The 25248-nt window shown below is 49.3% G+C and overlaps 1 protein-coding gene across 1 annotated transcript in view; it reads right to left on the reverse strand.

Annotated features, from left to right (window-relative positions):
• Positions 1-25248, reverse strand: part of CRISPLD2 (cysteine rich secretory protein LCCL domain containing 2) — a 92810-nt gene that overhangs the window by 12617 nt on the left and 54945 nt on the right. Inside the window, exons 12-14 of the mRNA XM_010355623.2 lie at positions 21491-21563; positions 18340-18415; positions 9197-9330 (exon numbers count right to left, since the gene is read on the reverse strand). Coding sequence (XP_010353925.1) covers positions 9197-9330; positions 18340-18415; positions 21491-21563 — 283 coding nt within the window. The remainder of the gene's footprint in view (positions 1-9196; positions 9331-18339; positions 18416-21490; positions 21564-25248) is intronic.

The following is a 25248-nucleotide window of genomic DNA, read 5'->3' on the forward strand; positions in this document are numbered from 1 at the left end:
TAAGCTGGGTGTGGTGGCTCACGCCTGTAATCCCAGCACTTTGGGAGGCCAAAGCAGGCGAATCACCTGAGGTCAGGAGTCCGAGACCAGCCTGGCGAACATGGCGAAACCCCATCTCTATTAAAAATACAAAAATTGGCCGGGTGTGGTGGCTCACGCCTGTAATTCCAGCACTTTGGGAGGCTGAGGTGGGTGGATCATGAGGTCAGGAGATCGAGACCATCCTGACTAATACAGTGAAATCCCGCCTCTACTAAAAACACAAAAAATTAGCCAGGTGTGGTGGCGGGCGCCTGTAGTCCCAGCTACTGGGGTGGCTGAGGCAGGAGAATGGCGTGAACCGAGGAGGCGGAGCTTGCAGTGAGCCCAGATCGCACCACTGCACTCCAGCCTGGGTGACAGGGCGCTACTCCGTCTCAAAAACGAAAAACAAAAAACAAAAAACAAATGAACAAACAAAAAATTAGCCCAGCCTGGTGGTGGGCGCCTGTAATCCCAGCTACAAGGGAGGCTGAGGCGCAAGAATCACTTGAACCTGGGGGGCAGAGGTTGCAATGTGCCGAGATCACGCCACTGCTCTCCAGCCTGGGCGAAAGAGTGAGACTCTGTCTCAAACAAACAAACAACAAAAAAGCGTGTTTATATGTAAACATAGAAGAAACCTGAAAGAAAATACTCTGGAATGTTTACAGAGGTTGTTTCTAGGTGTCGGCTATTAAGGTCTTAAAATTATTTTCACTATATTGTTGAGGTTTCTCTAGTCTTCTTTTTGAGACACGGTCTTGCTCTGTCGCCCAGGCTGGAGTGCAGTGGTGCAATCTCCGTTCACTGTAGCCTCCTCCACCTCCCGGGTTCAAGCAATTCTCCTGCCTCAGCCTCCCGAGTAGCTGGGACTACAGGTGCGTGCCACCATGCCTGGCTTTTTTTTTTTTTTTTTTTTTTTTTGAGACGGAGTCTCGCTCTGTCGCCCAGGCTGGAGTGCAGTGGCCAGATCTCAGCTCACTGCAAGCTCCGCCTCCCGGGTTCACGCCATTCTCCTGCCTCAGCCTCCCGAGTAGCTGGGACTACAGGCGCCCGCCACCACGCCTGGCTAGTTTTTTGTGTTTTTTTAGTAGAGACGGGGTTTCACCGTGTTAGCCAGGATGGTCTCGATCTCCTGACCCCGTGATCCGCCCGTCTCGGCCTCCCAAAGTGCTGGGATTACAGGCTTGAGCCACTGCGCCCGGCCTTTTTTTTTTTTTTTTTTTTTTTTTTTGTATTTTTAGTAGAGACGGGGTTTTGCCCTGTTGGCCAAGCTGGTCTTGAACTCCTGGCCTCATGTGATCCTCCCACCTCAGCCTCCCGGTGTGCTTGGATTACAGGCATGAGCCACTGCACCCGGCCTAGAGATGCCCTTTAAAGGCCAGAGTAAAGGGGCAGGAACAATCCAGGGATTCTCTAAAGAACTCTCCAGAAGCACGGGGCTCCCTCTTGGAGGCCAGCCAAGGACAGGCACGCAGGGCTGCATCCTCTTCAGCTGCCTTGAAAGTGACCCAGGGAGGAAGAGCTTGCCTTTTGGCAATATCCGACACACAGACGGGATTAAGGAGGGCAGACGGGATTAAGGAGGGTGGACGGGGTTAAGGAGGGTGGACGGCCGGTTCTGGTTCCGTGGGCAGACAGGGAAGCTGCCCGTGGAGTCCCAAACCCAGCATTAACAGGATGGCAGAAGAGGAACCCCCTGAGTGCTTGGTCTTCTGGCTTTTTTTTTTTTTTTTTTTTGAGACGGAGTCTCGCTCTGCCGCCCAGGCTGGAGTGCAGTGGCCAGATCTCAGCTCACTGCAAGCTCCGCCTCCTGGGTTCACGCCATTCTCCTGCCTCAGCCTCCCACGTAGCTGGGACTACAGGTGCCCGCCACATTGCCCGGCTAGTTTTTTGTATTTTTTTTTTTAGTAGAGACGGGGTTTCACCGTGTTAGCCAGGATGGACTCGATCTCCTGACCTCGTGATCCGCCCGTCTCGGCCTCCCAAAGTGCTGGGATTACAGGCTTGAGCCACCGCGCCTGGCCGGTCTTCTGGCTTTTAAAAAGTGTAATTTCTTTTTAATTATTAAGAAATATCATTTATATGTACATAACTGTCTCTATATGTATAAGTGTACATACATGACTGTGGACACCGATGCTCCCCGACTTACAGTGCATAGCATCCTGATAAACCCATCGGAAGTCAGAAGTCCACATCAGAAACGCACCGAATACACCTCGCCTCTGTCACAGCTCAGCCTCGCCTACCTTCCGTGTGCTCAGGACACTGACCTTAGCCCACAGTTGGGCAAAATCACCTAACACAGGCCTATTTTACAAGGAAGTTAGTATAAAGAATTTTCAATCAAAACGCAAAATTTGAAGTATGGTTTTTGCTGAATACATATGGCTCTCACACCATTATAAAGTTGAAAAGTCATAAGTTGAATGATCTTAAGTGTCTAGGACTGTCTGCATATGTGTACATGTCTGTGTGTGTGTGTGTGTCTGTGTGTCTGTGTATGTTATCTGTGTGTGTCTCTCTCTATATATAATTTTTTTTTTAAAGGATTCCAATCCTGGCTGGGCGCGGTGGCTCACACCTGTAATCCCAGCACTTTGGGGGGCCGAGGTGGGCGGATCACTTGAGGTCAGGAATTCGAGACCAGCCTGGCCAACATGGTGAAACCCCATCTCTACTAAACATATCAAAAAAAAAAAAAAAAAATTAGCCAGGTGTGGTGGCAGGTGCCTGTAATTCCAGCTACTCGGGAGGCTGAGGCAGAAGAATCACTTGAAGCCAGGAGGCAGAGGTTGCGGGGAGCTGAGATCGCGCCGCTGCACCCCAGCCTCAGCGACACAGGGAGACTCCATCAAAAAAAAAAAAAAAAAAAAAGGATTCCAATCCTGTTCTCCCAGAGTCTCACCCCTCTACTGATCCCTCAGGAGTATTTAAAAGTTAGACAGATACAGGTTTGGCGCTTATCTTTAGGACCTTGGGCTGGTTAACCCTTTTCTCTGAGCCTCAGTTTCCACATCTGTACACTGGGTTCATCGAAGTGCCCACTACTTAGGGACACTGCAAAAAGTCCACGAGCCTCTCCAGGAAGGTACCTGGGCCAGAGGCGAGCATCCAGCAGGTGCTCAGTAGCCGGGAGCTACAAATGCCATTGCCCCTGCTAGGCTTAAACCTCACCCTCCCTTCAAAGTGGGAATGTGGGGAGCGCAGGCCGGGTATGCACACGTGGTGAGGGAACTATCCTCACAAAGCCCACACCCTAGGGAACTGTCAAACTTCTTCATCTTATTTAATGAAATATATCATTATTCTTCGGGGGAAAAGGTTTCAGACTAGCACGTATAACACAATCTCTATTTTGATTTCTATGTGTGTTTTATGTGCACGGGGGGAAAGCAGGTCAAGAAAAGGTATAAATCAGCAGTTAACTGCGGTTAGCAGGGCAGTTAGCAGTCCTGTTGGGACTCTCACTTTTTGCTCCCTGGATGTATTATTTAAATACTAAGTATATATTTCTTCTATTGTAAAGATAGGAACAAGTTTATCTTGGCATTCAAGGTTCTCCCTGGCCCCTTGTTGGGAAGGGTCTGTGCCCCAAGTTCAGTGGCCTGTCCAGGCTGAGGATGTCAGGAGTGCTGCTTAAAAGCATGGATTCTGGTACAGGTGGCCTAGGTTTGGGTCCCAGCTCTGCCCCTGGTAGGCTGGGTGACCTTGGGCAAGTTGCTTAATCTCTCTGTGCTTCTCTTTCTTTAATGACAAAATAGGGATAATGACATTTCCTACCTTGCAGGGCTGTTGGGGAATTAGATGTGCTAATGTGTGCAGAGCCAGTGGAAGTTCGGGATACGGGTAGAGGGAATGGGCACCCGCCTGTCTGCTATCAGCAGCTCCTGAGCAGAGAGAACCTCATGTCCCAGCCTTGGTATAGCCTGACTTGGGGGAGAGTGCAGTGCTCCTTAGATCTGGAAATGATAGCTCAGTAGTTTCTGTTTCTCAGGATTTCTGGACACATAGTGAGATCTTCAGTCACCCAAGCCTTGAGATTCTCAGTGCTGAGTTGTCTAATAAAGTAGCCACCAGTCGTGGGTGCTCACTGAGATCCAAAACGGGCTTGTCCGAATGGAGATGTGCATAAGTGTGAAATACACACCAGATCTCCAAGGTCTTGTATCCAAAAGAGAATGTAAATTTCTTATTTCTAATAATAACTTTCTATTGATTACATATTGAAATAATGTGGATATGCTGGGATAAGTAAAATGCATCCTAAAATTTCCCTTCCATTACTTCTTCCTTTGGCTTCTAGAAACTTTAGAATTCCATGCATGCTCACATCATATCTCTACCGCACTTGCTACAGCAGACCACACCCTTCTGAGGACAGGGATTTTTTCTCTTCTGTTCCCGGCTGTGTCCCCAGTCCCTAGCCCAGGGGCTGCCTGTAAGTGTTAGGTGAATGAATTTGCAATTCAGATGGATGTCCACCCATGTATACCTTTGTATAAAGGTGAAATTTCAAAACATCAAGTGAGCAAGAATGCTCACCATCATTGTTGATATATTTCCCAATCTCTTGCAAAATCTGTATTAAAAATGGTTCTGGTCTAAGAAAAAATTCTGAACTGACATCCATCCAGATGTCCGGCATTTCCCCAAGAATATTCAGACACTTTCGTCCCAGTATTGAAAGCTCTTCCTGATGTCTTTTCTTTCCTTTGCCACCCTGGCAGGCACAGGTGAGAGAGCAGGTGCTAGTCTCTTATGTTGCCTCATTTCTGGATGGCTGCCTTTCGAAACGTCCAGGAAGTCCTCTTCTAGAAGAGGATCATTGCTCAACCAAAACCACTGTGAAGCAGAACTGACTTTGGCCCCATGTGCTGAGAATTCCGTCTGGGGGTTTTGGTGGTGTGATTGAAGGATTCCTTACATTTAAAATACAGTTTGCCGTGAACTGTATATACAACATCTGCATCTCCGTTGGGACTGCCTGTGACCCCTCTAGGGCTCAGCAGCCATCAGGGACAGAGCCACCCTCTGGCTCCAGGCTGGGTTTCCACAGCCCCTATTGGGAACAGGCTCCTGGGAAATTTCCCAGCCCCGTGCTTTGTGCAGAGACGGTGGCTGAGGTCCCATCGAAATAAGGAAAGGACAGGACATGGCCAGGCCCAGGTGTCTCTGCAGGGTTCTCTCGAGAGCCATGTCGAGTCCCCTCTGGACAGTAAGACTGGCCCTCTCGATGCCTCTCTGAACCGTCCCTCCACAACAGTCACCTCCTGGGCCCTGCCGCTGGCATTGTCATTTCTGCACTGTGTCTTCTCACTAGATGGCAAATGCCACGATGGCAGAGGTCCACTGTTATGCTCCCTGTGGGATCCTGGGTACCTGGGACATTATCTGCACTCACTAAGTATATGATACCTGCATGGAGTGAGCGTTGGAAGGAAGGAAGCCAGGATGAAAGAATGAATTCCTGGAAGATCCCTGACTCCTTATCCTGAGAGATGAGTCATGTAGGCCATTTCTTAGGATTGAGCCACCTGACCCTACGAGAAAAGAACCATGGCATCTTTTGAGGTTGCAGCAACAGGTGCCCCTGGGTTTTGCGTCACGCTTCCTCTGAGCCACTAGCCGAGGGTTTCGCACACACTCTCTCACATAATTCTCATGGTGACACATTAGATAGAGGAGCCACCAAGGCTTGGGGAGACTGCCTGCCCGAGGTGACCCCGTCGGGGAGTGGGTGAGCAGCGTCCTCAGCGCAGTGGGTGCCACGTACTGTCCTGGCTACCAGCCTGGGTGGGGGGGCTCCAGTGCTCACTCCCCTTCTGAGATACGAGTTCTGGGGTCCCAGCACAGGTGTGTGATGAATACTCAGTAAATGAATGACTCTTTTTCTTGTTGTTGTTGTTTTTTGAGATGGAGTCTTGCTCTGTCACTCAGGCTGGAATGTAGTGGCGCGACCTCGGCTCACTGCAACTTCCAATTCCTGGTTTCAAGCGATTCTCCTGCTTCAGTCTCTCGAGTAGCTGGGATTACAGGCGTGCACTACCATGCCCGGCTAATTTTTGTATTTTTAGTAAAGACGGGGTTTCACAATATTGGTCAGGCTGGTCTTGAACTCCTGAACTTAGATGATCCGCCTGTCTTGGCCTCCCAAAGCGCTGGGATTACAGGTGTGAGCCACCACTCCTCGCTGAATGACTCTTAGTAGCAAAATAATATCAGAGTCATGGGTATAAAATCTTGAAGATGTGGTGTGTGTTTCACACTTACGCACATCTCCAAATGGGCTCAGGATAAGCCCGTTTCAGGTCTCAGTGAGCACCCACCACTGGTGGCTACTGTATTGGACAACTCAGGGCTGAGAATCTCAAGGGTTGGATGACTGAAAATCCCTCTATGTGTCCAGAAACCCTAAGAAACAGAAACTATGGAGCTGTTATTTCCACATCTAACAGGCTCTGCACTCTTCCCCCAAGCCAGGCTGGAGCAAGGGTGAGGCGTGAGTGCTGACTGACTCATTTCAGGTTTGCCAGGTTCGGGTCACTCTTAGAACAGTGGCTGTCACACTCACAACGCCCCGGAGGGCCTGCTCAGACACAGGCTGCTGGGCCCCTCAGAGATTCCGATTCAGTGGGGCTGCGTGGGGCCGGAGGATGTGCTTTTCCAGCAAGCTCTGGCTTGATAGGGACACTGTCAGCCTGGGGACCCCACCTGGAGACCTCCTGCCCTGCCACCACCCCAGGGGGCAGGTAATATTATTCCTCCCTTTATAAGTGAGGAAACTGAGGCACAGAAAAGCTGAAACCAAGCATTATCACAGATGCCAGTCCACAGGACGAAGGAGCAGAGAGTCCGAGAAGGAAGAGAAGCAATGTCTTAACTCTGGAAATGCTGCAGAAAATCACTAAAATCTTTCTAGAGTGCAGAAGGCACCAGTGACATCTGTGCTTGGGAGGGCTGCCTGGAAGATAACTACAAAGACAGCGACAGTGGCAATCTGGGTGGGTGTCACAGGAAGAGAGAAAGACCAGCAGCCCCCCAAACCCTGGGTGATAGCGGCGGGGGTGGGGAAGCTGCTTTGGGGGCCTTCTCTCCGTCCCTGCCCTCCCCAGGCGCCTACCAATGGGGCCCCACAATGAGGCCCCTGTCCCCAGCCCACAGGGCACTGCCGTGATGTTCTCATGAATCAGCCCGACAGGGAACAAATCCCAGCTGGCTGCACTGCTCAGGGAGACTGTTTTCTCTTCAAGAGGGTACAAAGAGCTCAGTAAACGATGCCCTGGGATTTCTTTCCAGCCCCGCCAGGAAATTCCTTCTAATCAGCTACTTCATTTCCCTCCCATTAAATCAGTGGAATTTCCCTTCATTAAGCTTTTCCCAAACAAAGGCCGCACGTGCTGAAGGAGAAAACGTGGAAGCTGTCTACCCGGGCTCTTCGGGGCTGCCGATGGCAGAGTCACCGGGCAGGGGTCCCGGGAAGAATGGGCACGATCTGGGTACAAGTGACGCTGCGGCGTCTTCACAGGGTGAGCCCGCTGCTCAAAGTGCCCAGGAGGCTGGCGGTGGAAGCAGGGGCCGTGTTCCAGCAGGCAGGGAGGCTTGAGTGTCCAAGGCCCCAGGACACGTGACAATCTTGATTTTATTCCTTCTCTAAAGAGCGGCCCTCAAATATGAAATCTTCAACATTGCCCTGTTATGAGCTCGCTGTGGTCCCTCAAAATCCCCATGTTAAAGTCCTAAAAGTCCTAACGCTCAAGTGCACCTCAGAATGTGACTGTATTTGGAGATCTTTAAAGAGATAATCACAGAGGCCCAGTGCGGTGGCTCACGCCTGTAATCCCAGCACTTTGGGAGGCCAAGCCAGGCGCATCACCTGAGGTCAGGAGTTTGAGACCAGCTTGGCCAACATGGCGAAACCCCATCTCTAGTAAAAATACAAAAATTAGTAGGGGTTGGTGGCACATGCCTGTAATCCCAGTTACTCGGGAGGCTGAGTGCCTTTTCTGAAGGACACTCGGGAAAGGCCCCACTTGAGAATTTTACTTCTAGGGACTTCCTTTTTTTTTTTCTCTTTTTTGAGACAGACTTTTGTTCTTGTTGCCCAGGCTGGAGTGCAGTGGCGCAATCCTGGCTCACTAGAGCCTCCACCTCCCGGGTTCAAGCGATTCTCCTGCCTCACCTGACCTCAGGTGATCCACCCACCTCTGCCTCCCACGGTGCTGGGATTACAGGCTTGAGTCGGCACACCGGCCCACTTCTAGGGATTTAAGGAAACAATCACAGTGTGTGCAGAGATTCCCGGAGAAGGCTACTTACTAGGGGAGGATCTGCCCCCCGGGATGGAAAGGACTTACACCAGCTATGAAGAGAAGCATGCTACAGTCATTCGCAGTCACTACCAATGACTTATGGTTGTACATTTCCATAAAGGTATGGTCTCGAGTGGGAATATGGAGTAATCAGCATAACCCTCATTTGCAGAGGGCCTCTTACTGCCAGGCACTAGGTAGGCACCATCTCCGTTCACCTCCCAACAGCCCTGTGGGGCAGGGTCTATTATTATCCCTATTTCACAGATGAGAAAACTGAGGCTCAAGGAAATCAGGTGGCTTGCTCGGGGCCACAAAGCTGGTGAGAAACAGGACCCAAGTCTGTAGGACTCCAGGCTCCCTGATCTTATTTAACTCTATGTAACTATATTATGATGTAGCTTTATATGACTAGTATGTAACTATGATTTGATCCCATTTTTTGTGGGAAAAAAAATGCACACACACACAAAGAAAAACAACTGGAAGGATGCACGCCAAGAAATCGAACAGGAATTCTCCCCGCTGATGAGTTACGGATGATTGTTTATCTTTGAGCTTATCTGATGTTCCTACGGATTCTAAATTTTCTATAAAAACGTTCATGGATACTAGGAAAAAAAGTTCTTTTTTTTTTTCTTAATCCCAAATGTGATAGTAGGGAAAAGCATTCCCTATTTTGAAAAACAAAAGAAAGAGAAAAGCAAAGAAGGCTCTTACCTGGGAGTCCTGGTAAGAATTCATGCAAGTCTACCGGAGTTTTATTTTAAAGGGTAATGACTCTGGGTCTCTTCCTAGGCCCCCTGAGGGACCATTAGCACCCAGGCTTGGGTGTCAAAGGCTGGAGAACACCGCCCTACCTTTCAGACTGAACTCCGTTCCTGAGCGAGCCCACGTAGGTCTTCTTTTTATCCACGGGCATCACGTCCACGTCACCCCCGCTCTCGTTGCTGATGACCCCTGCATGCACGGCTGTCTTGCAGATGCTCGAGGTCTGGAAGCACAGGAGGGACTGTAGTCAGGGATGGGGGTTCCAGTTCACAGGTCAAGCCAGCTGGGGCTCAACCATTCACTGCCAGGCGCCCTGGCCGGTGGGGTGTTGACCACAACCCCTAGGAAATAATCATCACTACCTTGATTCCTCGGTGGTCTCTCCAGAGAGACTGGACATTATGCATTCATTCATTCGTTCAACAAGTGTTTTCTAAGCACCTATTATATGCCAGGCACTGTATTAGGAACTGGGGGAATTCAGCAGGGAACAAGATAAAGACCTTGCCTTCATGGAGTCAAGTGAGCAAATAAATAAATACACAAATGAGGTAGCGTCGGTTATGAAGAAAACAAAACCAGCTAAATGCCTGGGTGGAGGGGGCCTACCTGAGAGTAGTTTCATCTGGGGGAACTGCTCAGGGAAGACTGAATGACAGAAAGGAAACCGTCACAGCCGTGGGAACGTCTCTGCACAGAGCATCCCAGGCAGAGGGAAAGGCTCGTGCAAACGCCCTGAGGTGGATGTGAACTCATCACGTCCAAGAAATAGACAGATGGACAGGGTGGCTGGAATCCAGTGAGTCAGGCAGAACGTGGCAGGAGGTGTGGGCAGGGGCCATTCATGCTGTGTAGACTGGACACAGGGTGGGTTCTGGACTAGTCTAGGTATAAGGGAGCAGCTGGGTACCATGCAGAGGCAGGATGTGCTGTTTTCTGACATCATCAAGGAGTTCAATTTCTGGGTGATGAAACCTTCCAGGCTCAAGGGATCCTCCCACCTCAGCCTCGCAAGTGGCTGGGACTACAGTTGTGTACCACGACACCTGGCTAACTTTTACAAATTATTTGTAGGGACAAGGTCTCGCTGTGTTGCTCACGTTGGTCCTGGACTCCTGGGTTCAGGCAATCCTCCTGCCTTGGCCTCTCAAAGTGCTGGGATGACAGGCATGAGCCACTGCACCCAGCCTCATTGCTGGTTTTGAAGATAGAATAAGAGGCCATGAGCCAAGGAATGCAGGTGGCCTCTAGAAGCCGGAAAAGGCAAGAAAACTGATTCTCCTTTGAAGCCTCTAGAAGGAACCAGCCTTGTTGCCACCTTGATTTTAGCCTGGTGACACCCACATTGGACTTCTGGCCTCCAGAACTGTAAAGATAATAAACCTGGGTTTCTTTAAGCCACCATGTCTGTGGTGATTTATTCTAACAGTAATAGGAACTGAACAGCTTCTAACCACTGTCCACAAAAGTGTCCCCCACTGTGGGTAGATCTAATGATCTGATTTATGAAGTCCCTCAAGTCTGATGACTTCAAATTTATCTATCTATCTATCTATCTATCTATCTATCTATCTATTTTTTGAGATGGAGTTTCACTCTTATTGCCCAGGCTGGAGTGTAATGGTGCAATCTCAGCTTACTGCAGCCTCTGCCTCTGCCTCCTGGGTTCAAGTGATTCTTCTGCCTCAGTCTCTTAAGTAGCTGGGATTACAGGCATGCACCACCATGCCCGACTATTGTGTTTTTAGTAGAGACAGGGTTTCTCCATGTTGGTCAGGCTGGTCTCGAACTCCTGACCTCAGGTGATCCACCCGCCTTGGCCTCCCAAAGTAATGGGATTACAGGCGTGAGCCTCCGCGCCCGGCCTGACTTCAAATTTATAGGAAACAGAATCTCCAGGAGAATGGCACCATAGATGTCTGGACAACAGGCTCACCCAGGCTCATGGACTCGTCTGATCAGTCCCCCGCAGCAACTTGCTAATTTAAGGAAAGATGAAAAGCCGGACCCGTTGTCTATAGAGCAGGAAGACAGACTCCAGTCTTGCCTCCATTCACAACTGAGTGACGTCATGGCCGTGGCTGTCAGGGGACTGAGCCCCCAGGCACTCTGTGGGTCAAGGGTGGGGAGGTGAACGGTGCAGGCTCCCGTGTTCTGTCCTCCCCACGTGTGTAGTGTGCAGACAGAAGCCACCACCAGCAGGTTTGAGCCTGAAAGCTTAACATCCAGCAATGGGTCACTCAGCCGGAGGGCAGGGCTGGGCTCTGTCACCTCTGAAACCCTCCCCGCTGCACAGCACCCGAGCCCCAGGGGTCATCGGGGAGAAGATGAGGTCCCAGCCACTGGTTCACCAAGCTGGCACCTCCTTCAAGAAAAGAGCAAGACATGGTGGAGAAGATGAAGCTGGGATGATTTCATTTATAGGAGGTATCCAAAGAAGTCAAATTCATGGAGACAGAAAGTACAGGGGCTGGCGGAGGGGAAGTAGGAAATTGCAGTTCAGTGGGTACAGAGTTTCAGATTTGCAAGACGAAACAGTTCCGGAGGTCTAACCCATTACAACATGAATATGCTTAACACAACTAAGCTGTGCACTTAAAAATGGTTAAGCGGGTAAGTTTTATGTTACGTATTTTTTTTGGGTGGGGGCAGGGTCTCACTTTGTCACCCAGGCTGGAGTGCAGTGATACCATCTGGGTTCAGCAGAGCTTTGACCTCCTGGGCTCAAGGGATCCTCCCACCTCAGCTTCCCACGTAGCTGGGACTGCAGGCACGCACCACCACGCCTGACTAATTTTTCCATTTTCTTTAGAGATGGGGTTTCACCATGTTGCTCAGGCTGGTCTCAAACTCCTGGCCTCAAACGATCCTCCCACCTTGGCCTCTCAAAACGCCGGGATTACAGGTGTGAGCCATTGCCCGGCTTATGTTGTGTGTGTGTGTGTATATATATATATATATATATTTTTTTTTTTTTTTTTTTTTTTTTTTTGAGACGGAGTCTCGCTCTGTCACCCAGGCTGGAGTGCAGTGGCCAGATCTCAGCTCACTGCAAGCTCCGCCTCCCGGGTTCACGCCATTCTCCTGCCTCAGCCTCCCGAGTAGCTGGGACTACAGGCGCCGCCACCTCGCCCGGCTAGTTTTTTGTATTTTTAGTAGAGACGGGGGTTTCACCGTGTTAGCCAGGGTGGTCTCGATCTCCTGACCTCGTGATCCGCCCGTCTCGGCCTCCCAAAGTGCTGGGATTACAGGCTTGAGCCACCGCGCCCGGCTGTTGTATATATTTTTTAACTACAACAGAGAAGGGAGTGGGCAGCTAAACCCAAGCTTGGGGAGCCTTTGCAGAAATAATCAGTGACCCCTCGAGAGAGGCCAGACCACCACCGTCCCCGGCACAGTCTCATAGCTCCTTTGTCCCCGTCCTTACCACTGTCCTCGGCCCATCTGGGGGCCCTGGAAGCATTGCTAAAGCCAAAGAGAGCCTGTGTCTCAGGATCCACTGTAAAAGGACAGTTTGTCTGGAAAATGCACCCTGAGCTGCCCTTTGAATGTGACAAACAACACAATCTAGCAGGTTCCAGGCATGAGGGAATGAACAGAGGTGGATTCTTTGAAAATACCAGTTTGGCTGGGTGCGGTGGCTCACACCTGTAATCCCAGGACTTTGGGAGGCCGAGGCAGGCAGATCACCTGAGGTCAGGAGTTCAAGACCAGCCCGGCCAACATGGCAAAACCCTGTCTCTTTTAGAAATACAAAAATTAGTCGGGCATGGATCAAGACGAGCCTGGACAACATAGCGAGACCTGGTCTCTACAAAAAATTTTAAAAGTTAGTCAGGCGTCATGGCACATGCCTGTAGTTCCAGCTACATGGGTGACTGAGGTGGAAGGAACGCTTGAGCCCAGGAGGTTGAGGCTGCAGTGGGCTGCGATGGCACCACTGCACTCCAGCCTGTGCAACAGAGCTCAAGACCCCATTTCAAAAAAAAAAAAAAAAAAGAGTGGCTCCAACATTCCCACATTAACAGTCATAGGCCTATTCAGAAAAATAAAAAAAGAGAAAAGTGGAGCCAACACACACATTCATATCAAAGACCTGAAAAGTGGATTTCCTGCTTTCCAGGATTCGTTTACTGAGTAATTGAAGGCCACTTTCTAAAATCCCTGTGCTAACATGTCTTCATCTTCTTCAATAAATAAACTAAGCGGATGACGGCGGGGTTCCTTAGCCCAAAGCGGGGTCCTGGGTATCTGGGAGGCCCTGGAGTTGCAGGCAGAAGGCTGTGAACCGGCAGGGGCTGGTGTTAGCACAGGGCACGGGAAACCCCTCAGCCCTCAGCAAACCTCAGCAAAAAGTTCAGCCTCCCTGCCTGAACCAAGACGCATTTTCCCCCTTCAGAGGAAAGATCCACAACTTCTTAATTTTCAGAGAGCTCTGTGCCCGGCTAAGGACTAAGGAGCAATAACTTTGCATCCAACTCAAAGAGAAGCGAGGAGACTTGAAGATGAAGTGACCATTTTAGAATTCTTCTCAAAAGGGGCAAGTTTGGTAAGTGAACACAATCACGCTCATTGTTCTTTACAGCAGGCGGAGGCCTTGGTGCTTGGATAAGTTCTCATACTTGTGCAGGTTTCAGAATCCACCCCCACCCCTACCCGAGGGCTGAAGCAGATTTCTAGGCCCCGCTCTCAGCATTCAGGATCAGTGGTCGAGTGGAGCCAGAGAATTTGCATTTCCAACAACAACAACAAGATGAAATAAGGCCTCCAGGCTTTCTGTCTCTCTGAGCATTGCTCACACGGCCAACTGCTGCAGCACCAGGAGCGAGGCCCGGGCTGTTTCCCAATGGAACGCCAGGAGGGACCCATCCCTTCGGTGTCGCAAGCTCAACCTCTAAAAGCCCTGGCGGGGGAGGGGCACCCTCCTGGCTGATACCGGCCAAGAGGCTCTGGTAGGCAGCCCCAGAGGCGGTGCTTTGACTCAGTCCCTGGAGGATTTCTGGACACAAAAGTGACACAAAGTTTTCTGTGATAACATCAAGCTGCAGGGCATCAGTATGAAAAGCTCACACCCATGGCGGGATCTTTCTCACGCCACAGGCCCTGTTATCAATAGGCACATCTCCCACGCAAACACCTTTCCTTTCTCCCTTCCTTCCTCCCACACCTCTCCTCTCAGCAGGCTTCAGTAAACGGGACAAGGCGTCCAATTCCTTTTCTCAGGGCCTGTTGCAACAGGAATACCTGAGTGTTTATTAACAATTGATATCCATGAGGTTGGTAACCAATCCTATATCCAGCGCTTGCTGGCTGTGTGACCTGGGATGACCTGTGTGAACCTCAGAGCCCCTCCTTTCTCCATATAAAGCAGATCAGGTCACATCTTCACGCGTCTTTGTTCTAAGCATTTCACGTGCGTTGACACAGTGATCCCAACAACTCTACCAGGTAGGTGTTATCATTATCATTCCCTTTCAACAGACAGGCAGACTGAGGGGTGGGGGGCTCGCACCTTGCCCCAAATCACTCAGCTGATAAAGATCAGAGGCGGGACTGCCGTGTGGAGCCGTGGAGCCGTGGAGGTGGAGCCGGCAGTCTGTCCACTGTCCTACATAGGGTGATGACAGTGAGGAAGAAGAGGGCTCCTGTGAAGATTAAAGAAGGGCTGAGCACGGTGGCTCACACCTGTAAGCCCAGCACTTTGGGAGGCAGAGGCAGACAGATCACTTGAGGTCAGGAGATCGAGACCAGCCTGGCCAACATGGAGAAACCCCGTCTCTACTAAAAATACAAAGATTAGCTTGGTGTGGTTGCGCACGCCTGTAATCCCAGCTACTTGGGAGGCTGGGGCAGGAGAATTGCTTGAACCCAGGAGGTGGAGGTTGTAGTGAGCCCAGGTCACGCCACTGCACTCCAGCCTGGGTGACAAAGAGTGAGACTCTGTCTCAAAAAAAAAAAAAAAAAAGATTAAATAAGACCCCAGGCTTAACGCAGGATGGCACACAGCACATGCTTAGTAGGTGTCAGTCAAGACAAATGCCACTGCCATGATTGTCATAGTCACCACCGCCAGAATAGAAAACTCCCAAGGGCTTGTCCTCGCCAGCCCAGGGGTCCTCAACATGCAGTTCCAGACCAGCAGGGTCACCTGGGAACTTGTTGGAAATGCAGATTCTCTGGCTTCACCCGGCCCCACTGATCCTGAACGATTCCAGGGCAAGGCCTGGAAATCTGCTCCAGCCCTCAGGGAGGCGCGGGGGTGGATTCTGATACGTGCACAAGTCTGAGAACGTATCCAAGCACTAAGGAGGACGGGGAGGACAGAAGACTGAGGTTCAGAGGAGGGGAAAGGTTGCCCGGCTTCCCACAACTGGCAAATGTCACCGCCGTGGCTCGGCTCCCTGGGCCACACCCCGATGCTTCTGTCTGCAGCTCGCCACACAGCGAGGGGTCTGCCAGGAAATGCAATCCTGGTGAACAGGCGGGAGCCACAGGCAGGAACAGGCCCTTTGAAGGTCTGGAGGCAACTCTCCCAAAATCAATCTCATAGCTAAACAGACATTTTCCAAAAGCCATCATCATTTCCCAGAATACAGTGACCTAGAAACTAAGGCCAGAAAAGAACCTCTTACACGGAGGTGGCTTTCTTCCTTCCCTCCTTGTCTCCTTCCCTCTTCCCTGCTTCATTCTTTCTTCCTTTTTTAAGAGCTGTTTAAGTCCTGACTACTGCACTGTCTTCATTGATTTATTCCTCCAACAAACAATGATTGTGTCAAGCCCTGTCATGAGCACTGTGGTCCCAAAAGCTCAAAATCCTAGTGACACTTGTTCATGAAGACTGCACGCAGCTCTTTACCCTCATGCCTGTTCATATCGGTGTAACTATGAATGCAGGTGACATTAAGCAAGGCAAGATAGACCAGGGAAGGAGCAGAGTCTAAAGCCGGACACATCTTCATCTGTTTGTCATCTTTGCCACGTGCTTACTGCGTGGATTTGGACAGGTTACGATGAGCCTCGTTTTCTTCCGACAGGGATAAGGATAAAGATACCTAGAAATGGTGTTTTAAAAGGACCTAAAACATAGTACGTGTTGAATAAAAGGTAGCCTTCTGGCCGGGTGCAGTGGCTCATGCAGGTAATCCCAGCACTTTGGGAGGCCAAAGCGGGTGGATCACCTGAGGTCAGGAGTTCGAGACCAGCCTGGCCAACATGGTGAAACCCCATCTCTACTAAAAATACAAAAATTAGCTGGGTGTGGTGGCAGGCGCCTGTAATTCCAGCTACTCGGGAGGCTGAGGCAGGAGAATCGCTTGAACCTGGGAGGTTGCAGTGAGCCGAGATTGTGCCATTGCACTCCAGCCTGGGTGACAGGAGCGAAACTCTGTCTCAAAAAAAAAAAAAAAAAAAGTAGCCTTCTATTGTTGCAAACATCCATTAAGTTCTTGCATTTCTTTCTTTTTTTTTTTTTTTTTGCTTTATAGGTTTAGCTGCTATGTTGTTTGGTGTGTATAGTTTTTATTCCTTTTCCAGTAAATTGTATTTTTTGTGCCATTGTGTAACATTACTTTATCTCATTCAGTACATTTAACTTTAAATTCCACTTTTTCAGAGAGGAATATTGCCACTCTTGCTTTTCATGTGTGTGTTTGTATTTGACTGGGATAGCTTTGCTCAGCTCTTTATTTTTATATCATTTGAAAACCTCAGCCTCTGTCTCTTAATGGTAGAATTTGGTTCAAACATTTGGTGTAATAATCGACATATATTATTTTACTCCTTCATAAAAATTCTAACCCTTATAACTCAATTTTAGCTGAATCACTTTCAAGAAGAAAAAAAGACCCATTTAAAGAGGAAAGAAAAAAGATAGGGGGAAAACGCTTAGTCATGAAGCCTGCTCTGACCTTACAGAGCCCAGTGACCTCATATTTACAGGAATCTGGAACAAATTAATGCAGACAGAGGCAAAGATGGTGGTGGGGAGGCGGGGGAGAGCTGTAAAGGAGGGGATGATGACAAGCAGCTGAGTAAAGCACTATCTGCAGGCTAGGTGTGGTGGCTCACCCCTATAATCCCAGCACTTTGGGAGGCCAAGGAGGGAGGATCGCTCGAGCCCAGGAGTTCGAGATCAGCCTGGGCAACATAGTGAGACCCTGTCTCTATTCAGAAAATAAAAAAATAAAAAACATTAGCTAGAGATGAATGATGCTGCCCTAATCACGGAATTTTAGATCTAGAAGATTCCCTGGATTTGATAATCCCAGTTCTGGGCCATTCAACCACAAGGAAATAGCTTGGCAAGATCACATAGCCTGCTGGCAGCAGAACTGGGACCACAATCACATCGTCTGTGTCACCATGTCCCCAAACCCTGGACAACCAGAGGGAACAGACTATGTTCTGCAGGATTCACCTAAGAAAAACCAGGCTAAAGCTCCCTGGTTAAAATTCGGAGGGAAAAAATAGAGGAAGAGATTCGTATAACAAGAGTGCTATTAACAAGCAGTAAATTAGGGTAGTCTGTATTATCGTCTTTGTGCTTTTAGCTAGGTGTGTGCATAACCGAGAAGAAATACAGTGCGTGGACCAGTTTCTATAAATGCATCCAGAGAGCTGGGAAGATGACTAAATAGCTGGAAAAATGAACTGTCTGAAGCATGAGAGCCTTCAAACTATGAAAACATTTGAGTAAGGCCAGGCACTCCTGAATCTACATTCATGAGGACAGGTAGGGAGGAGCACTACCATCTCTAGAAATGGGGAAATGGGGGCAATGTTTGCAGAAATGAGTGATCTAAACTTAGCTAAGGGGTTGGCTGGCTGCAGTGACTCACACCTGGAATCCCAGTGCTTTGGGAAGCAGAGGTGGGCGGATCATCTGAGGTCGGGAGTTCAAAACCAGCCTGGCCAACATGGTGAAACCCTGTCTCTACTAAAAATACAAAAATTAGCCAGGCATGGTGGTGCACTGTGTAACCCCAGTTACTTGGGAGGCTGAGGTACGGGAATCATTTGAACCCGGGAGGCAGAGGTTACAGTGAGCCAAGATGACTCCACTACACTCCAGTCTGGGCAACAGAGTGAGACTCCGTCTCTAAATAAATAAATTAATTAATTAATTTAGCTAAGAGGCACTGGAATAAAGTCTCAAGTATCCAGATTTTGGAGCTTGCATGTTGAGGTCTTAACAGGCTTTGAGAGGCAGTTGTTGCAAATGCATCCTACTCACATCTGCGTAGATGTTGGTTCCAAACACCGGAGCCCAGTAGGAAGGCTCGTCTTTACAGTGTGCCGGACAACGGACTCTGGAAAACAGGAAGCATTTATGTGATGGGTCTGAGCACAGAAAACCAAACTTCTTAAGCTGGCTCTCTTTATTTGAATTCCAAGATTTAAGCTCTTAGACGAAAGGAAACCCCCATAGAGTTTTCCTCATTAAGAAAAAAAACAATACTTCCCACCCTCAGCAGAGGTAAAGATATTAATATTTTTGCTTCTCTTAAACAGTGTAGATAGAATTTTTAAAAACAGTGTAGTTAGAATTTAAAAAAAAAATTTTTTTTTTTAAATTTTAAATACACATCCACGAAAGACATGCATAAACAAAAAGGTAAAGGGAATAAACATCTAAGAGAGAAGAGTGTGGAATTGTGAGGCCGCCTCTCCCATTCTTGGGTGTTGGCCAGTTCATACTGTGGGTATGTTACGGAGATTAGCATCGAGAGACTTTTTCTAAGGCCGCTTCCCTGTGTGGAGGAGGAAAGGGTGGAGGGCCCTCACCTCAGTGAGTCACAGAATATTCCAAGGACGGGGCACTGATAACCTGCGGTGGAAGGGGTTAGATCACTCCGTGTCAGTCCCCACAGATGCTCCAGGGGATGAGGAAAGCACCTCAAACTGGAAATGAGTGACCCCTGGGTGGTTTGACAAACTCAAGCTGGGAAAGAGCACGGGCTTTACTTAAGAAAAGATCTTCTTTGTTTATCCGGAACAGTCCACCGTGGGCTGGAGCCCAGGGATCAAGAAACCAAAATGGCAGCTAGAGGCCATAGGGTTCCAGATGGGCAGAATTCTGGGAAGGAAGAAGGCCTGGCAAACGTACCAAGAAGTTGAAACAGTTCTTAGGGGCGGGGAGAAAGGGAAATGAGTGGGTAGAGAGAAAGGGTGTGTGTGTGGATTTAAAAAAAAAAAAAAAAAAAAAAAAAAAAAGGCCAGGCGTGGTGGCTCACAACTGTAACGCCAGCACTTTGGAAGGCCGAGGCAGGTGGATCACCTGAGGTCGGGAGTTTGAGACCAGCCTGGCCAACATGGGGAAACCCCATCTCTACTAAAAATACAAAATTAGCCAGGCGTGGTGGTGCAGGCCTGTAATCCCAGCTACTAGGGAGGCTGAGGCAGGAGAATGGCTTGAACCTGGGAGGCAGAGGTTGCAGTGAGCCAAAATGCACCACTGCACTCCAGCCTGGGCAATAAGAGCAAAACTTGGTCTCAAAAACAAAGAAAACAAACAAACAAAAAAAGAATTGGAGAGAGTCTAAGAACATTCTCCATTCTCTCCTACTTCTTCTTTTGGAATGGCAGGTCAGAAATTAACATTTTGGATACTGTATTCTGTCAAGTTTTTCTGTTTGTATTTTCTGAAATTCTTTCCTTCTGCTTCTTTCTAATATTCAGGGAAAATCTACTAAAAGGCTGTTATCCCCACTCGAACATTCAAGGGGGATCAAGACGGTGGTGCGGAGGCAGTGGAGACCCAGAGAAAGGCTGAAGTGGGGTGGTGGCCAAGGGAAAGGAGTCTGGGCCCCTCCCAACCATTGCCCTCCCAGGCCTTTCCCTGCTCAGACCCTGGGGTCACCACTTATTGTCCCTTGGAGAATCCACAGGTCTCCAGCCCAGTATAAGCGCTCATGAAGGCCACACCACTCAGCCTCCAGGGCAGATGTCTTTATCCTCAGAGCATTTCAACCCAGGGTCCTGGGACTCTCATTCTATTTCTAATTTTACAATGGAGCTAAGTCAGAAAGTGTGCTCTGTTTGAAGGGCAGCTTAGCATTACAGATGTATTATATGATCTGAACCCTGGGGAACATCTATAAAGTGGAGACGTCCCAGAGACCCGTGGCCTTTTCCATCTGAGAAGGCGCCTCAACCCATTCAAATAGGAGGATGTGTCCCGTGTTCCCTTCCCAAGAGGATCTACCAGGAACTTCAGTGACAGGCATTGCCAGGACACCCTTTCTTTTATGCTGGGAGGCATCATCCTCCACGGATCAGTCATTTGGGGTTAGCTGCCTGTAGAACTGATTCCTGGGACGAACCCGTTGTCACGTATCCACAGGATGGAATGCTGCGTAAGGATTTGAAAGAATAAACAAACACACTCCACAACACGGCTGAGTCTCCAACACGTGACACAGACTGAAAGAAGCCACAGACACCCAGGACCACACCCCACCACGGCGCCATAATTTTGCTGAAAAAGCAAAATCAGAGCAATAGAAAGAAGCTCCCTGGTGGCAGGGGTGTGGCTGAGAGGTGGAGGGAGAGGGACTGACCACCAGGGCAGTAATGACATGGGGCAGTGATAGTGTCCTACGCTTTGATGGGTGGTGGTCGTGACCCGTATGCCTTGACCAAAACACATCATGTACTTCCTTTTTTTTCTTTTTTTTTTTGAGATGGAGTCTCGCTCTGTCACCCAGGCTGGAGTGCAGTGGCCAGATCTCAGCTCACTGCAAGCTCCGCCTCCCGGGTTTACGCCATTCTTCTGCCTCAGCCTCCCGAGTAGCTGGGACTACAGGTGCCCGCCACCTCGCCCAGCTAGGTTTTTTTTGTATTTTTTAGTAGAGACTGGGTTTCACCGTGTTAGCCAGGATGGTCTCGATCTCCTGACCTTGTGATCCGCCCACCTCGGCCTCCCAAAGTGCTGGGATTATAGGCTTGAGCCACCGGGCCCGGCCCACTTTGTGTACTTCTAATGGGTGGATGGTATCATGTACCTCAATAAAGCTGATTTTTTATTTTTATTTTATTTATTTTGGGGCAGAGTTTCACTCTTGTCACCCAGGCTGGAGGACAATGACGTGATCTCAGCTCATTGCAACCTCTGCCTCCCGGGTTCAAGCAATTCTCCTGCCTCAGCTTCCCGAATAGGTGGGATTACAGGCACCCACCACCATGGCTGACTAATTTGTTTTTAATTTAGTAGAAATGGGGTTCCACCATGTTGGCCAGGCTGGTCACCAACTCCTGGCCTCAAGTGATCCACCTGCCTTGGCCTCCCAAAGTGCTGGGATTACAGGCATAAGCCACCTCACCCAACCTAAAAAGCTACATCTAACATCATGCATAGAAAAGATGACAGATCAGGCCCACCTTACCTTGGGCAGTGAGTCGCTGGCTTTTCAAAAGGGCACAGCTGAGCAACGGTGGTGTAGCAGTCCAAATCCTGCACTGTGAACAGGAGCAAGGGGGAAAGGGTCAGGTCCCAGCATGCCTGGGCCTCAGGCTACCGGGCTGTGAAATGGGCCACTAGACTACCAGGGCCTATGGGTTCCCTGGGCCCTTGAACAGAGCTGGGACTAGGACCCAGCAGGCTCCTCGTACCCCACCTAGGGGCACTCAAGAGATGAGACCAAACCCACGGCCTGAGTGTGTCTGCGGGTTGAGGGTGTTGTCACCCCCAGTGGTTTCTCTGTGGAGCTGATGGTGCTTTTCATCTGAATGGTGACTGTCTTATTTGGAAGCTTTTCCTGACTTGATCACCTTTGCTCCTCATAGCAGGTGTTACTCTGAGTACGCAGATGAGGAAATGGGAGCCCAGAGAGCTGGGAGTGCCCCTGGAGGCCTCCCAGGACTGAGGTGGGAGCCCAGGTTTCCAGTGCCTGCTCTAGAGCTCTTGCTGACGTGCCACCGACCTCCTGCTGTTAGTCAAAGCACATTCATCCCTGCTGAGGGGCAAGGGGCTTTTTTTTTTTCAAGGTCATTTATTGTGTTTAAACAACAGAGGTAAGGAAACAGTTCTAATACTGGCCACCTGTGATCTTTGACAGCATGTCCTTATTTAGTCCAGGGCTAGGTAAACTTTTTCTTTTTCTTTTTTTCTTTGAGACAGAATTTTGCTCTTGTTGCCCAGGCTGGAGTACAATGGCACGATCTTGGCTCACTGCAACCTCCACCCCTGGGTTCAAGTGATTCTCCTGCCTCAGCCTCCCGAGTAGCTGGGATTACAGGCACACGCCACCACGCCTGGCTATTTTTTCTATTTTCAGTAGAGATAGGGTTTCACCATGTTGGCCAGGCTGGTCTCGAACTCCTGACCTCAGGTGATCCACTCGCCTCAGCCTCCCAAAGTGCTAGGATTACAGGTGGGAGCCACAGCACCCGGCCTCTTTTTTTGAGATGGAGTCTCACTCTGTCACGCAGGCTGAAGTGCTATGGTATGATCTTGGCTCACTGCAACCTTCACCTCCTGGTTCAAGCAATTCTCCTACTTCAACCTCCCGACTCGGCTCACTGCAACCTCCACCTCCTGGTTCAAGCAATTCTCCTACTTCAGCCTCCCGAGTAGCTGAGATGACAGGCACCCGCCACCACGCCTGGCTAATTTTTGTATTTTTAGTAGAGATGGGGCTTCACCATGTTGGCCAGGCTGGTCTCAAACTCCTGACTTCAGGTGATCCATCTGCCTCGGCCTCTCAAAGTGCTGGGATTATAGGCGTCAGCCACCACACCCGACCAGGCAAACTTTTTTCTTAAAGGACCATAGAGCAAACGTATTTGGCTTTGTGGTCCTTATGGTCAATGTCAAGATTAATCAATTCTGCTGCTGTAGTAGAGAGGAGCTATAGATGATGTGTGAATGAATAGGTGTAGCTGTGTTCCAACAAGACTTTATTTACAAAAGCAGGCAAGGCCGGGCGCGGTGGCTCAAGCCTGTAATCCCAGCACTTTGGGAGGCCGAGGCGGACGGATCACGAGGTCAGGAGATCGAGACCATCCTGGCTAACACGGTGAAACCCCGTCTCTACTAAAAAAATACAAAAAACTAGCCGGGCGAGGTGGCGGGCGCCTGTAGTCCCAGCTACTCGGGAGGCTGAGGCAGGAGAATGGCGTAAACCCGGGAGGCGGAGTTTGCAGTGAGCTGAGGTCCGGCCACTGCACTCCAGCCTGGGCGACAGAGCGAGACTCCTTCTCAAAAACAAAAGCAGGCAATAGGCAGGATTTAACCCACGAGTCATCATTTGCTGAACTCTGCTGGTCCAGTCTATCACTTGAACAGGCCATGGCTCTACATAGCTATTCCACAAAGGAGATTGGTTTAGTACATCAAGGGACTTCTACTCAATGGGGAGATCATTCACATTAGGTTTGGAAGAACATTTAAAACGAGGGTGTCCAGGCCAGGCACGGTGGCTCAGGCATGTAATCCTAGCACTTTGGGAGGCCCAGGTGGGCAGATCACCTGAGGTCAGGAGTTCAAGACCAGTCTGGCCAACATGGCGAAACCCTGTGTCTACTAAAAAAAAAAAAAAAAAAAAAATTAGCCAGGCATGGTGGCAGGTACCTGTAATCCCAGCTATTCAGGTGGCTGAGGCAGGAGAATTGCTTGAACCCATGAGGAGGAGGTTGGAGTGAGCGGAGATCGCGCCACTGCACTCCAGCCTGGGTGAAGAGCAAGACTCTGTCTCAAAAAAAATAAAAAAGCAAAGGTGTCCAGTCTTTTGGCTTCCCTGGGCCACACTGGAGAAAGAATTGTCTCGGGCTACACATAAAATACACTAACACTAATGATAGCTGATGAGCTACAAAAAAAAAAGGTCCATGCATAAATCTCATGTTTACAAATTTGTGTTGGGCCATATTCAGAGTCATCCAGGGCCACATGCAGCCAATGGGCTGTGGGTTATACAAGCTTGATTTAAAGGCACAGAAATATATTACACACACACACACACACACACACACACATATATATATATATATTTTGAGACAGGGTCTTGCTCTGTCACCCAGGCTGGAGGAGGAGTCTAGCGGCATGATCATGACTCACTGCAGCCTTGAGCTTCCAGGCTCAAGCAACCCTCCCATCTCAGACTCCGAAGTAGCTGAGATACAGGTGTGTGCCACCCTACCCAGCTAATTTTGTGTATTTTTTGTAGAGACGAGGTCTTACTGTGTTGCCAGGGCTGGTCTCAAACTCCTGGGCTCAAGCAATCCTCCCGCCTCAGCTTCCCAAAGTGCTGAGATTACAGGTATGAGCTACTACATTAGCCAGACGCATAATTACTTAAGAAAAAATTAGGTTACCAAATTGTAGGTAACTCCATTTCAAGTTTTAAAAGTCATCAACATATATATTACCAATGTACATACTTCTAATACTTAGAGAAAACAAACTGGAATATTTGCCAAAGTGTTCACCATGGTTATCTCTGGCTGCTGGAATTTAGGTCATCATTACAAAAAAAAAAATGTTCCACTCCATGTTTAAATTATCTGGAATAAACAGGCATTCTTTTTGCAATAAGAAAAAAAGCTACTACATATTTTAATAAAGATATCTAACTAGAACTTTTGCATGGAGGGCAAATGATAAGAGTTGCTGTCCCAAAACAATGGCATGGTCTGCCGGCAGAGCCCCGGGGAGGAAGCTGGAATGGCTCCTACATCCCTGCTTGCCTGAGATCATTCCAGTCAAGGGCACCATGTGGGCAGCTACGACCCATCCCCTCACTTCTGGTTGGAGCATGCTCACCCATCGTGCATCCCACCTTCCAAATGAACATACACTGAGCAATGTAAAAAGCTGGGCCAGAGACGGCAAGTAAGTGCCACAATCTTCCCTTTACCTCCCTCTCTTGTCCATGGCAGACATTACTAATCTATCAAGCTCTGTTTTCTGCTGAGCCCAGATGGAGGCCTCAGAATCCTTCTTAACACAACACTCCAAGTAGCCATTACCAATTGACAGAAAGTGGCACTCCCAGTGAAACCTCTCAGCCACTCTAGCCCTAGGCGTCAGTACATCTGTGACATTCAGCTGGCAACCTCAGCCCTGTGTTTCTGGTTCAGTGATCTCGGGCCAATTCCAAGTCCAGATATTCTTAGAAGCTGGTTAAAGAAATGACATCTTGAA

The sequence above is a fragment of the Rhinopithecus roxellana genome, chromosome 20 (assembly GCF_007565055.1).
Source record: "Rhinopithecus roxellana isolate Shanxi Qingling chromosome 20, ASM756505v1, whole genome shotgun sequence".
In the NCBI taxonomy this organism is placed as follows: domain Eukaryota; kingdom Metazoa; phylum Chordata; class Mammalia; order Primates; family Cercopithecidae; genus Rhinopithecus; species Rhinopithecus roxellana.